The sequence below is a fragment of the Cyprinus carpio genome, chromosome B25 (assembly GCF_018340385.1).
Source record: "Cyprinus carpio isolate SPL01 chromosome B25, ASM1834038v1, whole genome shotgun sequence".
Taxonomy (NCBI): domain Eukaryota; kingdom Metazoa; phylum Chordata; class Actinopteri; order Cypriniformes; family Cyprinidae; genus Cyprinus; species Cyprinus carpio.
This window is the reverse complement of record NC_056621.1, coordinates 21,150,506-21,165,299: the sequence shown is the minus strand read 5'-3', so window position 1 is coordinate 21,165,299 and position 14,794 is coordinate 21,150,506. Positions and strand designations below refer to the sequence as shown.

Below are 14,794 nucleotides of genomic sequence, written 5' to 3'. Positions count from 1 at the left end.
ACTTTTGAGTTTGTAAATGCATTTTATTTGTAAAATATATTATTTTTATATTGTTTAAGGTTTTTTTTTTTTTTTATTAAATCTGAATAAAATTTTGCTACTACTACTAATACCACAAACACCATCCATTAATAATAATAATAATAATAATAATAATAATAATAATAATAATAATAATAATAATAATAATAATAAATGCCAAAATGCCAAAATGCCAAACAGCTTAATAATAACAATAATAATAATAAAAAAAGTTTTAATGTCAAAAATCTCTAAAGGTCCTACATTAGACTTAATCTTTTTGCACTTTTATCCATGCAAATATATGCATATGGTGTGTAATATCACCCGGACACGTTTCTAAGATTCGACCGAAAATCCTTTACGGAAACAGCGGCATAACAGCTGCTGTCTGACGAATCCCGAGCGCTTTCATCATCAGTGTCGGCATTGGTCCTCCTTCATCCCGAGTCCAAGCGAGCAGCAGCAGGAGCACAAACATGTCTGTTTAGAGCTCCAGCAGCATATGTATCGTGCTGTTATGTCGGGTTTAGGATGATATGGGCTCGGCGGAAGATGTGACAGTTGTCCGCGGGCATCATGAGGATATTAACGGCGTCGGGGCTCTTCCTGGCCTTCTGCTCCATCGGACTCTTGACCATGGCCATCAGCACGGACTACTGGTACGAAACAGATGCGCGGAAACACCGGGACCGATGCAAAAAATACGCCAGCAAGAGAAATGACCCAGGATACATATACATCTCCAACCAGAATCTCCCACTCCGGATGCGACCTAAAGCGAGTCCTCTGCGGGAATCCCCGCACCCTGAGCCCGTCATGGAATCGCGCTGCAGCCGCCGCTACAACTCAACCACAACCGGACTCTGGAGGAAATGCCACCGAGAAGGGTTCGATCTGGAGAACGAGGACCTGATTTTTAAAGGTGATGATGATGCTAAATGGGCCACACGTGAGCAGTACTCAGATCTGAAGCTGATGCTGCACAGCTGTAGTGTGTTTATGTGTTTGTTGAACATGTGTGAAAGAGTGTTGAAGAATGTTTGGCGCTATCCAAGGTGCTGATCTCTAACATCAACACCAACCACACGCTTACTGTATGTTCACACATGCATCACATTTCAGCTCAAATACAGAAACAGATGGAGATTGTCATGGCAATGGGAACCATCTGAGGTCTAAAGAGACCATGAGGCCCTTTTATTAAGGGAAAACACACTTAACCCTATCTGGTACAGTGTATTTGTTTCTTTTTTGAGTTTCTTTTGATCACTCTTATGACAAAAGCAGAAGTACTGTAGATTTTAAAAATGGTTCAAAAATATTAATTTTCTTTGATGCACTGACGCTTCTAAAACATTTCTGTCCTTAATGTGATAAATTATACAGTCTTTCAGGGCAATGAGATGCAGATTTTGGGTCTCACCTGAAGAGAAATTAATTAAAGAGAGTTCATTAAAATTCAGTAGATTTTAAAGATTAATCCGACTGTTCTTTTTGGTGTCTGAGAGAAAATTTATAATTATGTTTTAGAAAAATAATCAACTTGAAGTCTAAGCATTTTCCATACATATGTTACCCAGGTATAAGACATAAATCCAATCAAATTTCTGACTGATGTAGTAGTACTCTCCTGTCAGTGTGTATACTGCAAAATTATATATAAATTGTAAAAATTATATATTTCTTCAATGTGCTCCTGCTGGGATCAAATTGTAACCAAATGGAAATATTTTCCATATATATATATATATATATATATATATATATATATATATATATATATATATATATATATATATATATATATAACAGTAAAGGTTCCAAAAGGTGGCCTTTGCAGAAATGGGTTCCCCAAAGAACCTTCTGTGAACAGCGAACATTATTTTGCTTATTGTGGAGAACATTTTAATAATCTAAAGAACCTTTTTCCACTATAAAGGATCTTTGTGCAATAGAAAGTTTCTATGACTGTTAAAGGTTCTTCATGGACCCATAGATGCCACTAAAGTGGCATTATTCAGTTATAAATATTTTTACATGAACACCACTGGGACCCCAGACAGGAAGTGAGGTCAATCTCAGCAGAACATGAGAATTGATTGACTTGCTTGCTTGATTTTGTTCATGGTCCGGTATGAACATTTAACGATCATAATTGAAATGAAGGCATTGGACCGAAGTTAAGGGCCTGAATATGGTTTTAGATGTTTTTGTGAATTGTGTCTAAATTGCTTCTCTCTGTAGACTTTCACACACATGTATCATCTGATCTTCACTATTATGGCTGAAGTTATCAGATTGTTTCTGTGAATTTCCACAGGTTTGCTTCAGCGTTGCACACCGGTGAAGTATTACTATTCCTCAGTGAATATCCCACGGAATCTGCCAGTGAACATCACCAAGACAATAAGACAAGACGAATGGCACGCTCTCCGTGAGTCAGATCATGTCACAAAAGAAATAAATGTAACTCTAATCTGTTACAGTGACTGAGATAAAATTTGCAATTAAATTACAGTTACTTATGAAAATTACAACGATTAACGATTACAAAGGGGGTTACATCTAAATATTTTCACACAGATACAATTGATTTCTTACCCAAATTGCATTGACTGCTTTAGGAAACATGCTTGTTCAATAACTGTTTTATTTCCTATTTGGGTTTGTGTATATGCTTTATTTTTTAAGATTAACAGTTTTTTTTTTTTTTCAGAGCATTGTTAGAGGCAGTGTTTCTTTGCAAAGATTTGATTTCAAAAACAGTATCATAGCTATTAAACTATTAAGATTACTAGATTATATAATGACATACTGTATCAACATGTTTAAAGTTAATGATCTGACAGATAAAACACCCCAAAGACAAGATATGCATCTCTTTACATGTTGGGCTGACATTATGTCTGTTGTATTGAATGTATTCCTTGGAAAAGAAAAAGAAGTACACTTAAGAATATTTGGGATTATAGGGTTTATTATAAGGGTTACTTCCATGTAATTATGCATAGTTAATAGTAATTGTAATAGTAAGTACGTGTAACGTGTAACAAGGACACCTTAAAATAAAGTGTTACTGAATACGCTTATAGGTGTGACTATACTGAATGTTTTTAGACACTTTATTGCATGTTAATTTAACGAAAATGTATTTAATTAAAATGCAGTTAGTTAAATTTAACAGTGTTTTCTTGAGTCACTTAAGTATGTTTAAGTGCTTATTTGTCTATAATTCCATAATTACTTCTGTTGTCTTTGAAATAAGGCTAAAAGTCCACTACCAAATGTGAAAAACATACAATACTTTAATAGCATTTCTATCGAAAAAGTATGATATTTATTTAAATACAGTATATCTGCAAAAACAGATAACTCAGATAACTGTTTTTCTTGTTTTCTTGTTATCATGTTTTTATTGTGTTAGATTTTTTCTTATCAAAATAATCCAACTGCAGTTTGATTGAGATTAACTGGAATGCACAATGAAAAAACATGATTTTTGAAAATGGTTCAAAACATTTTTGCAAATGAACTCTTCATTTGTAGTTACACATTTCAATTTAGTAGATAAACTAATGCTAAATGTAATGTTACATGCTTTACACATCATTTATACTAAAAAGTGTACTTTTTTAAAGCACAAAAAGATTATTACAGCAATGATTCAAAATATACTTTAAAACTTAAAATCTGACAAAGTGCACTTTTTAAAAGTCTACTTAAGTGTGTTAAGAAACAGACTGATATTTCACTGCAAGTACCATTTTTTTATAATATACTTTTAAGATTTGAAGTACACTACAAGTGCACATTCAGTACAATGAAGCGCACTTGATTTTTCACAAGGGATCCTACAGCGCTCTGTTTTGTCCTGCAGATTTGCAGCGGATGACTGCAGCTTTCATCGGTATGGCTGTGGCCATCATTCTGTTTGGCTGGATCGTAGGTGCGCTGGGCTGCTGGAAACACAATGAGCTGATGCAGTATGTAGCTGGACTGCTCTTCCTGATGGGAGGTGAGACGCACTCAGTACAAGCGACCACTAGATGGCAGCTTATTACTGAGACAAGAAAAGACAACAACAGCATATTGCTTTGAAAAAGCTTGCAATTCTGTATCTGTATCCACAATGCCTATCTTGACTTTCCGCTTTCTTTGAGTTCTTATTGTGTTGTTATGAACTCACTGTGTTGTTTTGTTGGCGATCACACTTCACAGGCACCTGCTGCATCATTTCCTTGTGCACATGTGTGGCTGGCATTAACTTCGAGCTCTCCCGGTACCCACGCTACCTGTACGGCCTGCCGGAGGACATCAGTCACGGGTACGGCTGGTCTATGTTCAGCGCATGGGGCGGTCTGGGTCTCACGCTGCTGGCTGGGTTTCTGTGCACTCTGGCGCCCTCTCTGCACAGTCCCCAGATCAGCAGCAGCAGCAGCGGTACAGACAAACCGCGACAGGAGAACGGCATGGTGTGACGCTCGCACACTCCACACACCATACGCATAGATCTGCTAGCTCAGACTCGTCACGCTGATATAGACAAGGTCTTTACATGTCAGAGAGAAATGGCAAATAAACAGTCAAACACAATGCAGACACTGTGCAGATACTCTGCTATAATACAACGGTGAGAATAAATCATGATCTAGAGTGCAGCTGAGCTAAACATGCCAGAGCTCAAAGAAAACATGCACTGCAAAACATTGCCAATCAGCATGATTGTCTTATTTTCCAGAAAAAAAGAGCGGGAAAATCTTTAAAGGTGCTGTATGTAAGATTTTGACTCTACTAAAGCATAAAAATACCATAATATGTTTGCAGATGTTTAAGAAACATGCTAAGTTAACATTCTTGTTTATCTGAAAAAAAAAAAAAAACAATGCTAAAATGTGTGTTCCGTGCCGGAATGTTGATCTCTGTTTTGGTTTGTGAAACCCGCCCACTTCCAGTTTACCCAACTGTATTTCTGCACCCCGGGTTGCCAGCTGGTGGAAAACACAGCGTATTTCATTTCATTCATCGTTAAGTGCGCTCGTTCCTGTTGGTGTCATCAATCTGGCAACCTGCGTGGGCTTCAAGTCTGAGGAGGAGGGGCCGGGTGAAACAATCCTCTCCAATATTTTGAATTTGGACTGCAATACCTAGTTCAACCACTCGGTGTCAATCCTACATACAGCATATCTTTAAAACAATTGTACTTGCAGATAATGACATTAATAATAATAAAAAAGGCCACTTAAGTGTGTTAAACTAAAAAGTGCACTTTCTAGTAATGTCAGTTTAAAGGCGTTTTAAATTATGCTTTAATAGTCTTTTGTCATGATTTAAAGAAGCACACTGTTGTGTTGACTCACATGCAAAGTACTTTTAATAATACACTGAAAATTAATCGATTTGAAATATACTAAATTGCAACTTGCAAATTGTGCAATAACACATATATTTCATATATACATGCATACGTAGAAGTTTCAACAGAAATTACATTAAAGTATATTTTAGTTTATCATAAATGCTTGTCAGTACACTTTACAGTACACTTTAACCAAAGAGAATAAATAATATAAAGTTATTATGAAATTACATGTAAATATATACTTAAGACCTATAAGTGGGTCAGATGTACTGCATTTCTCTTTTAATTATAACTAGCCCTGGTGTTCCCTATTTTTACACTAAATATATAGTGAACTCATATTGGTTTAAGGATATTTAAATATTTTTACTGGAAAACAAAACAAAGATGCTGATTAGACAAAACACAGACAGACAGGCTTCTTCTCTGGTTCCTAGCTGATATTTTACTGAGGATTTCCGTCTCTTATGGTGCTCTCTTTCTGTCTTTATCTTTGTCTGTCATTGTGTTCATATCTTTTTCTGTCTTAATGATTGACCGTTTTTTGCTTTTCCCATCTGTTTCTCTCCTTCTTTCTCCTGTTTATGCCTCTCAATGGATTTAATATGGAAATGTCTCAGAGAATGACAGATTCATCTTTTCGTTCAATAAACTGTTCTGATTCGGCTTTGCCTGCTACGTAGAAAAGAGGAAAACAGATCAAGGCACAACTAAATAAATGTCATTGTCTTCAGTGTCTTCCTATATATGTTTTCTTTCTTTTTTTAGTTTTTACAATAAAACTGAAAATGTCAAACAGCACAAGCAAAGTAAGTTAAAAGTAAAGGCAATATATGAAAACGAACCTGTTGGTGCACAACCTTATTATCAAGGAGTCTTCTGAATAGCAGTGTTAGGAGAAATTAGACAGGACATGGTTTGTTTTGAAATTATGATATGATTTATGAACTTTTTTTTTCTAATAAAATGATCCTGACTCATCATTTGTGATTTACTTTTTTTGTTTCTAAATTTCTGAAACACTGTTCAGTCATATTGGCAGTGAGGTTTGAGCTTTATGCTGATGGGTATTTTTATTCCAGCAGATTGTTGGCTGGGTTCATAAAACACCAAAAACAATTTAATGAGACCACAAATGGAATCTTAGTTATTTCTGTCCGTGGTTGTAATTTTCTACAGCCTTTAGAAGACATTTAAGGATTGTTTGTACTGAAATTTCATTCTTCCATTATGTAAACACACAAACACACACATATTTCTATCATGACAACTCTGAGAAGATTTTAGCGTGGTAATGTATTTGGTCTTGGTGGAATAGATCTGCTATGCTGCTGCTGTTGGTTATTACTGTTGTTGTAGATTATTGCTGATGCAAATCAAATACTGGAACTTGCTTCTGCTAATACATGCGCAGAGAAGCTGAAATGCTGTGAGTATTTCAGACATATACTGCTGCTGCACAAATAGCATATATAATAACCCATAGCAGATCTATACAGGTGGAGCTGGGGAGGTGGAGGGTTTCAGAGGAACTCTGAAAGTGTGCTGCGAAATACTCCAGCAAATGCGAACCAACCATTTAAATGTAAAGCAGCAAGCTCATTGGCTGCATATGCAACATTAACCAATCAGCTTTATAATGTCAGTGAATGGCTGTTGATATACAATAGTCCAATAGAAGTCTGATAAAGTGCATAAATCTATCATACAAAAGTGCTCCAAGTGGTTAATAGAGTTAATAATGGCCTTCTGAAGTGAATTGATTATTGGATGATATTTTCTGCATATGTCAATAAATTATTTAATGTTAATATACCAACCTACCCAAACTACAAAAATATGTTTGGTCCTTTTAAATGTTCTGATTATTTGAACAGTATTTTACTATGAATTAATAAACACAAAATACATTTTACCAGAAATGATATGGCAATTCATAATTTATTCTCCTATTTTGGTAAAATTTTAGGGACCAGTTCTAACTATCAACTAGTAGTTAGCATGCCTATTAAAGAAGTGAAAGTGAAAAGTGAAAATTCTATTATTAGCTGTTTATTAGTGCTTATAATGCATATACTCTTCATGACCATATTCTACTTCTCTAATCCGTCCCTATACCTAAACTTAACATCTACCTAACTAACTATTAATAAGCAGCAAATTATGAGTTTATTGAGGCAAACGTCTTAGCTAATGCTTTATTAATAGCAAGAATCGGACCTTATAGTGTGAAGTATATATATACACTACCGTTCAAAACTTTGGGATCAGTAAGACTTGTAATGTTTTTTTAAAGAAGTCTCTTCTGCTCATCAATTCATCATATCAAAAAATCAAAAGTGCAAAAAATCAAAAAAAAAAAAAAAAAAAAAAAAAAAAACTGTAATCTTGCAAAATGTTATCCGAATATAAAATAATGGTTTCTATTTAAATATCCTTTCAAATATAATTTATATCTGTATTGCAAAGCTGAATTTCCAGCATCATGACTCCAGTATAAAAGTGTCACATGATCCTTCAGAAATCATTCTAATATGCTGATTTATTATTAGAATTATCAATGTTGGCAACAACCAAATATTTTTTGGAAGCTGTGATACTTTTTTCAGGATTCTTTGATGAATAAAAAGTTAAAAAGAACAGCATTTATTCAAAATAGAAATCTTTTTTAACAATATACACTACCATTCAAAAGTTTGGGGGTCAGTAAATTTTTATTATTTCTTTTTTTTTAAAGAAATTAAAACTTTCATTCAGCAAGGATGTGTTAAATTAATAAGAAGTGATAGAAAAGATTTATATTGTTAGAAAAGATTTCTACTTTGAATAAATGCTGTTCTTTTTAACTTTTTATTCATCAGAGAATCCTGAGAAAAGTATCGCAGTTTCCAAAAAAGTATTTGGCAGTACAACTGTTGGCAACATTGATAATTCTAATAATAAATCAGCATATTGGAATGATTTCTGAAGGATCAAGTCACACTTTATACTGGAGTAATGGCTGATTTAAATTCAGCTTTTTTTATCACAGAAATAAATGATATTTTAAAGGATATTAAAATAGAAAACATTATTTCATATTGTAATAACATTTTGGCAGATTATTGTTTTTTTTTCTGTATTTTTGATCAAATAAATGCAGGCCTGATGAGCATAACATTACAACATTAAAAACATTACAAGTCTTACTGACCCCAAACTTTCGAACGGTAGTGTGTGTGTGTGTGTGTGTATATATATATATATATATATTAATTTACAGTAAGACTGACTAAATTGTCTTTTAATTATAATATTTCCTAAGTATAAGGTACAGTAACTTGTTTGCTAGTTTGCTTACAGTATGAAGATTTTTGTTACATTTAAATGACTCTTTAGAATACTCTTTTTTTTTTCAGTGTTTCTGTACAATTTTTCAATACATTAGCCTTTTAAGGGTTCCTGCAAGTATTGATAATGTGTATGATTGAATGTAAATGTATTTCGGTGCCTTTGGGAACAGAAGTTGTGAACTTAATTGTGGGCTCCTGAGATCTTCACTCCTCCAAACCACATCCACCATGATTTTGGGTAGAAGATTTGCTTCATCCAAGCCAAGCATTCCTTGGATTCAAACTAAACTAAAAACAGTTCATTCAAGGAATATTGTTTGACCAAGTAGATTTAAATATGCAGCGGTTCAGCAAAGTAAACCTGTAAACCATTTTTCATGTGGCACAACTTCTTTTTTTGCAAAGTTCTCATTGAATATTTTCAGTGTCAGTCAGGACTTTTGAACCTCAGTATTGATTTTAATATATCAATGATAGTGTTTATTTAACTTTTACATATAGTGAATATATTTAAAAATTATTTTAAATGCCTCATATGAGCCAATTCACAAAAATTCCCTTTATTTTTGTGGTCTGTGACTAAACTGTGGAAAATGTCTGAAAAGTCTTGCTCACATCTATGAGTCACTGTTCACGTCTAGGTAGGGTAGATCTGTCCTTCTACTGTGGTAAACATTCAGATTTTCCAAACCAACTCTCCCCATCCATATTTGTGTCAGAAACATCACGAAACGACCATATTTTTAGGGAAAATCAGGACAGTTTAGGAGATTTCCCTTTATTCCCACTGACAGTGTAATAGCTGTGAACGCGTAAGTGTTTTTCAGGTCAGGATGTGAGTATCTGTTTCAGAAAAACACAAGCATGCTTTGCTAACACAGCATCTCGCTTTCTCCGGAATCTGAAACAGAAACAAGAGAGAATCCACATCGGTCTGTTCGCACAGATGTCTAACAATCTAACTTTATACGCATTTGAGAATCTCTTAGTTCAGTAGATTTCTGCAGCTTTTTATAAATAGGATACAAACTATTTTTACTGCAGGATAATGTGTGAAACATGATATTAGAGGAAAATAATTTATGAAACAAATAAACTTATGTGTAAAATGACCCTACCAACAATTTCAAGCATGAAAAATGAATTCGGATCCCAGAAAGAGTCCACTGATACTCAAACCCGAAAGCACACTAGTGAAATCTCAAAGCGTTTGTTTATTCATTGCCTCCTGCTTCTGATTTGTTCTGTTTTTCCACTCATCTAGACTAAACATTTTGCGAAGAAAATGTGAGCGGTTCTTGCCAATTTAAAAGTTAATTTCATGACACTACATTGATCTGGGCATTGCTAGATGGTTTCTAGGGAACTCTAAATGGTTGCTAAGGAGTTGCTCAAAGTCTCAAGCCAAAAGAGTCCATTCTCAAGCTTCCAGTGTCTACATTTTAGCATGCAGTGAAAAGGAATACTTATTGCAGAAATGATTACGATATGACTTAATTATATAATATATATATATATATATATATATATATATATATATATATATATATATATAGAGAGAGAGAGAGAGAGAGAGAGAGAGAGAGAGAGAGAGACATAAAAAAAAAAGTAATCATTCATGTCAGCATGAACGTCTGATGCCACACACTGAAGAATTTCACACATTAAGAAACTTTATAGTGAGCAGTGCTGCTCATAAAATTGCACTGCATTCAACTTCACATAAGAAGTTTCATTCTCCATGAGCTGGATGATGAAGCTGTAGTGGTTGTGGTTTGGAGCTGGTGTGCAGAGCGGCTGGAGGCTGGATCAGACAGGGCCGGATGGGGAAGGCGTGTGTTTGGACTGGGGTCCCACCGGGGGAAAGGGACTCTGAGGTGAGACACACAAAGAAGAAGAAGGCCAAACTTCAGACCGCTTTCTCTTTTTCAGCCCTTCAATATCTCCACAAGAAAGAAATATCACAAATGAGAAGAATTGTTTCAGAGAACAAAATCAAGACTTTTGCTGAGAATAAAAAAACAAAAACGAAACAGTAGGCCTAATCAAAAGAAATCTCCACAAAATGTGCTCAAATTTGACCTCGGTCAGCAAGATCTCAGTATGAAGCTAAAAACATCTCTTTCCATTCTGATGCTTTATGAGTGTACATTAAAAACTGTGTTTAATCCCTATCAAAACACTCTGAAAATATCAGAGGAACTTCAGAGTTCAGCACTAAACACTACTCAGATGTGCTGTTCCTGTGATAATGACTGATGAAGATTATGAAAGAAAGAGAAACACACTTAACAGATTAGCAAGAAATGGTTCTGTGTTGATGTAGTGTGTGTGTGTGTGTGTGTGTGTGTGTGTGTAGGTGTGGGGGTGCTATGATGAGCACCAGCTGCTGTTTGTTTTCACCGAGGGCAGATTCCAGAAGAAACACACACACACACACACACACACACACACACACACACACACACACACACACACACACACACACACACACTGGCCTTGGGAGCTAATGATAGTCACTATATGCTAAAGCTAACGCTCACAAAAACCCGCTGACATCATTAGATTTATAGTAAAAAATGACTTGGCTTTCAAACAGTGATAACCACATCAACTGGATGTTTTCAACATGCTTCATCATTTTGAGCACATTTAGCCCTCACAAGTCTATGCACACAATAATAATTATTACATGCACAAATTGAGTGAGATCATTTAAAACAAAAGGGTGTAGCTAGAGCTCCTGACATGTGATAAATTGTGCTGAGTGAGAATGTAACAAATACAAACAAAAACACTATTAAGAACCCAAACCATGGCTTTACAGAAAACTAGACATGAACAAACTTTGACAAAACCTTTCATGAACTTAATAAATTTGTTATAGGAAACATTCAGTGTTTGACAACTTTGTCTGGTCTACAAACCGTGTTTTACAACCAAAAAACACGCACAAATTTATGTGGGAAATAAGTGAGACGTGAGAATGGCCAAAAAGCTTGCAATCCAAATTGTCTCTACACTCAAAAGTTTCAAATAAATGAAGAAGTAAATGAAGGAAAGAATGGTTGCTTGCAGATCTATTATGACTCCTCCCACTGAACCTTCCCTTGCCCTCTGTCCTGCTCTCTCATTGGCTGTAGGTCGCCGCCGATGTCATTACCTGTCAAATCACATTTCTTACTGCAGGACTACGAGTCGCTGACAGGTTCATATAATGTAGGGGACATCAGATACACACAAACACACACTTCCAGAGTGATTTATAGCAGTTGGCACATGAAAGCTGAGATGAGCATCTGAAATCATTTTATTTTAAACACTAAGGATGTTCGCTGGAAATCTATCAGTCAAACCCTAACGATACGGCTCTGGTTGATAGATAAAGAAAGCTTCTTTTAGTATCTTACTTAAAATAACCATCAAGAATTCTTTGCTTTTTATTCCTCTTTTTGCAACAAAACCACTAAAACTGGCTCCATATGAGATGTTATTGAACCGGCTCAGATCTGGTAACACTAAAGCATTAGTAAAGACATTCTTTCCTTGAGCTTTAACCTCCAGCAAGAATAAAACTCTGAATGTGAGGAAGAAAAAGAAAACAGTCCCAGCCCGGGAGACTGTGGGTAGAAAACATCTAGAAGCACTTCATTGTTCTGGTTAGAAATTAACATGCAGCAACAGCACAGCGGTTTTGGTGCAGTGTTTTAGCTTATGAATGTGTGCTTCAGGATGTGTTTTATGCTTCAGAGTAATTTTGGTCGTGATGGTCTACAGTTAAACCTTAAAACTGTTCACCAGCAAATATCCCAGCATTCTTGTGGAGTTGGCAGTAGGAGTGGTAGATTTTGTTTCTTTGTATATTGCTGCAGAGTTTGATTATTCTTCCACATGGCAGAAAGAGACAGAGACGTTCTGTTCTAATGGCACAGGAAATGCCAAATCTCAACCAGCTTGTTTAACCACCACCCTTCCAGCTCCCTCAAACCTCAGTCGTACAAAATGAATGTCAGCAGTATACAGACAGCTGAGAAAGACCAGCGTCCCGAAGACTGATTACAGGAAGAACAGATCTGTGCGTGGTGTTCAGTCTGAGAGTGCCTGAACAGTGAAACCACAGTATAAGGTGCTTACATTTAAAAGAAGTTTATAGTCAGGTTAACTAAAGCTTATTAAACAATATTTCTGACTTGAATAAAACTGTTTACTTAGATGTTACAACTCATGAAGCATATTTTAGGTTACTACTGTTGCTTTTTTTACAGTCAATAAAATGTAACAATTAATAACAATTTATTTATTTACACAACTAATCAAAAAAGGCATACACATTCTCAACAAAAATGTTGTTTGCATGCATGCCCAGAGACAAAAAATCGGAAAATTGTATCATGAAATCAACTGTATCAATGAAATTGTTTACATTTAAAGGTTTTTATGGCTTCAGGTTTACTGGTACATCTGAATTGGCTTTACATTTTACACTTTTTAAAATAAAAATTCCAATAAGAATTTGTTGCACTTGTGTTTTAAACCCAGAAACCACTGATGATCCCATAATGAAGCCTCAATATTATCAATAATACAATATATATCTCCAAAGGAACATATAACAAATGTATAAAATCCAAAATGCTATTGAAACTCTTTATTTTTAAGCGTGAATGAACCACCCAAAAAAGATTTCACACTTTGGGAAGTTTTTGGAGATCCAACGTTTAACATACTTCAGGAAAACAGTCCAACTCGGACTGTAGTCTGTCCAGAAGGTCTGAGACTAAACATTCAGGTAGTCATTTTTAAGCCGGCTTAACCTGGATCCATGACTCCGAATGATCAGAGAGATGAGCTCGTGCTTATCCTTGAGTCCGGAAGAGATGTCCAGAGTTTCCTGTAGAGTGTCCCTCACATTAGACACAGGGTTGATGAAGTTATTGGTGAACTCACTCTCCTCTCTATGCTCGGTATCCTGGTTTTGCTTGAATTTCGTCTCCAGCTCCACAAGAGATTTCTCCACGTTTGTAAAAGCCTCGTTGATTTGCACGATCTCCCTCTTCAGGTATTTCCCATAACTGTCCTCGCCGTCCAGGTCGTAGGAAATGCTCTTCCCGAGGCTCTCCAGCACGCGCGCCGCGTCTTCTATCTGCTGTTTGATGATGATAAAGTCCTCTCGTATGATCGAGTCCTGGTCTTCCTCCAGCGGACACGGTCTGCGGTCGATCCATTTAAAGAGCATCTGGCATTTCTCCGGGTCTTCGGTCTCCTCGTAATCACCGTCCGGGACGAAGAAGTGGTGAAAAGTCCCGTTGGATATTTCAGGGAGCAGAGGTCCCTTGTAGACCGCGGCGCAGAGCGGCAATAAAAACAGACCAAGGGCGAAAGGTAACATGATAGATCTTCTGTCCACTCGGAAGGTCTGATGTCCACATCTGGAGTCTCTAGTATGAGTATGCGCGCTAGGAGAGACGCGGAGGCTGTAATCTGAGTCCAGCGCGCGCCGCGCGTCTCCACTGGAAGCGCTTTTGCGTATCTGCGTATCACTCTGTAATAACTTTAACTGACGAGCTAACATTGTAATATGTGACCCTGGACCACAAAACCAGACATAAGTAGCAATTTGTAGCAATAGCCAAAAATACATTGTATGGGACAAAATAACCGATTTTTATTTTTTGCCAAAAATCATTAGGATATTAAGTAAAGACCATGTTCCATGTAATGTAAATATATCAAAATGTAATTTTTGATTAGTAATATACATTGCTAAGACCTTCATTTGAACAACTTTAAAGGAGATTTTCTCAATATTTAGATTTATTATTATTTTTTTGCACCCTCAGATTTCAAATTTTAAAATAGTTGTATCTCTGTCAAATATTGTCTTATCCTACCAAACCACACATCAATGGAAAGCTTATTTATTCAACTTTCTTTCAGTCTTTCAGATGATGTATAAATCTCAATTAAAATAAATAAATAAATAAATAAATTAAAAATGATCACAATTAAGTTTATACCATTGTTTAAAGCAGCTGCGTGCCATATTTTTAGATAAAAATAAGCTGAAAAAAAAGTTGTA

At 35.6% G+C, this 14,794-nt stretch overlaps 2 protein-coding genes across 2 annotated transcripts; one reads left to right on the top strand and one right to left on the bottom strand.

Moving 5' to 3' along the window:
* Window positions 1–590: 590 nt before the first annotated feature.
* Window positions 591–4,895, top strand: LOC109050799 (transmembrane protein 178B-like). Its single transcript, XM_019068370.2, has 4 exons — window positions 591–946; window positions 2,345–2,458; window positions 3,902–4,039; window positions 4,243–4,895. Exons 1-4 carry the CDS (start codon window positions 601–603, stop codon window positions 4,500–4,502), a joined length of 858 nt encoding a protein of 285 aa, XP_018923915.1. The 5' UTR covers window positions 591–600; the 3' UTR covers window positions 4,503–4,895.
* An 8,453-nt stretch (window positions 4,896–13,348) lies between these two features.
* Window positions 13,349–14,287, bottom strand: LOC109096926 (fin bud initiation factor-like). The gene has a single exon (XM_019110617.2). It carries the CDS (start codon window positions 14,285–14,287, stop codon window positions 13,493–13,495), a length of 795 nt encoding a protein of 264 aa, XP_018966162.2. The 3' UTR covers window positions 13,349–13,492.
* Between the last annotated feature and the right edge of the window lie 507 nt (window positions 14,288–14,794).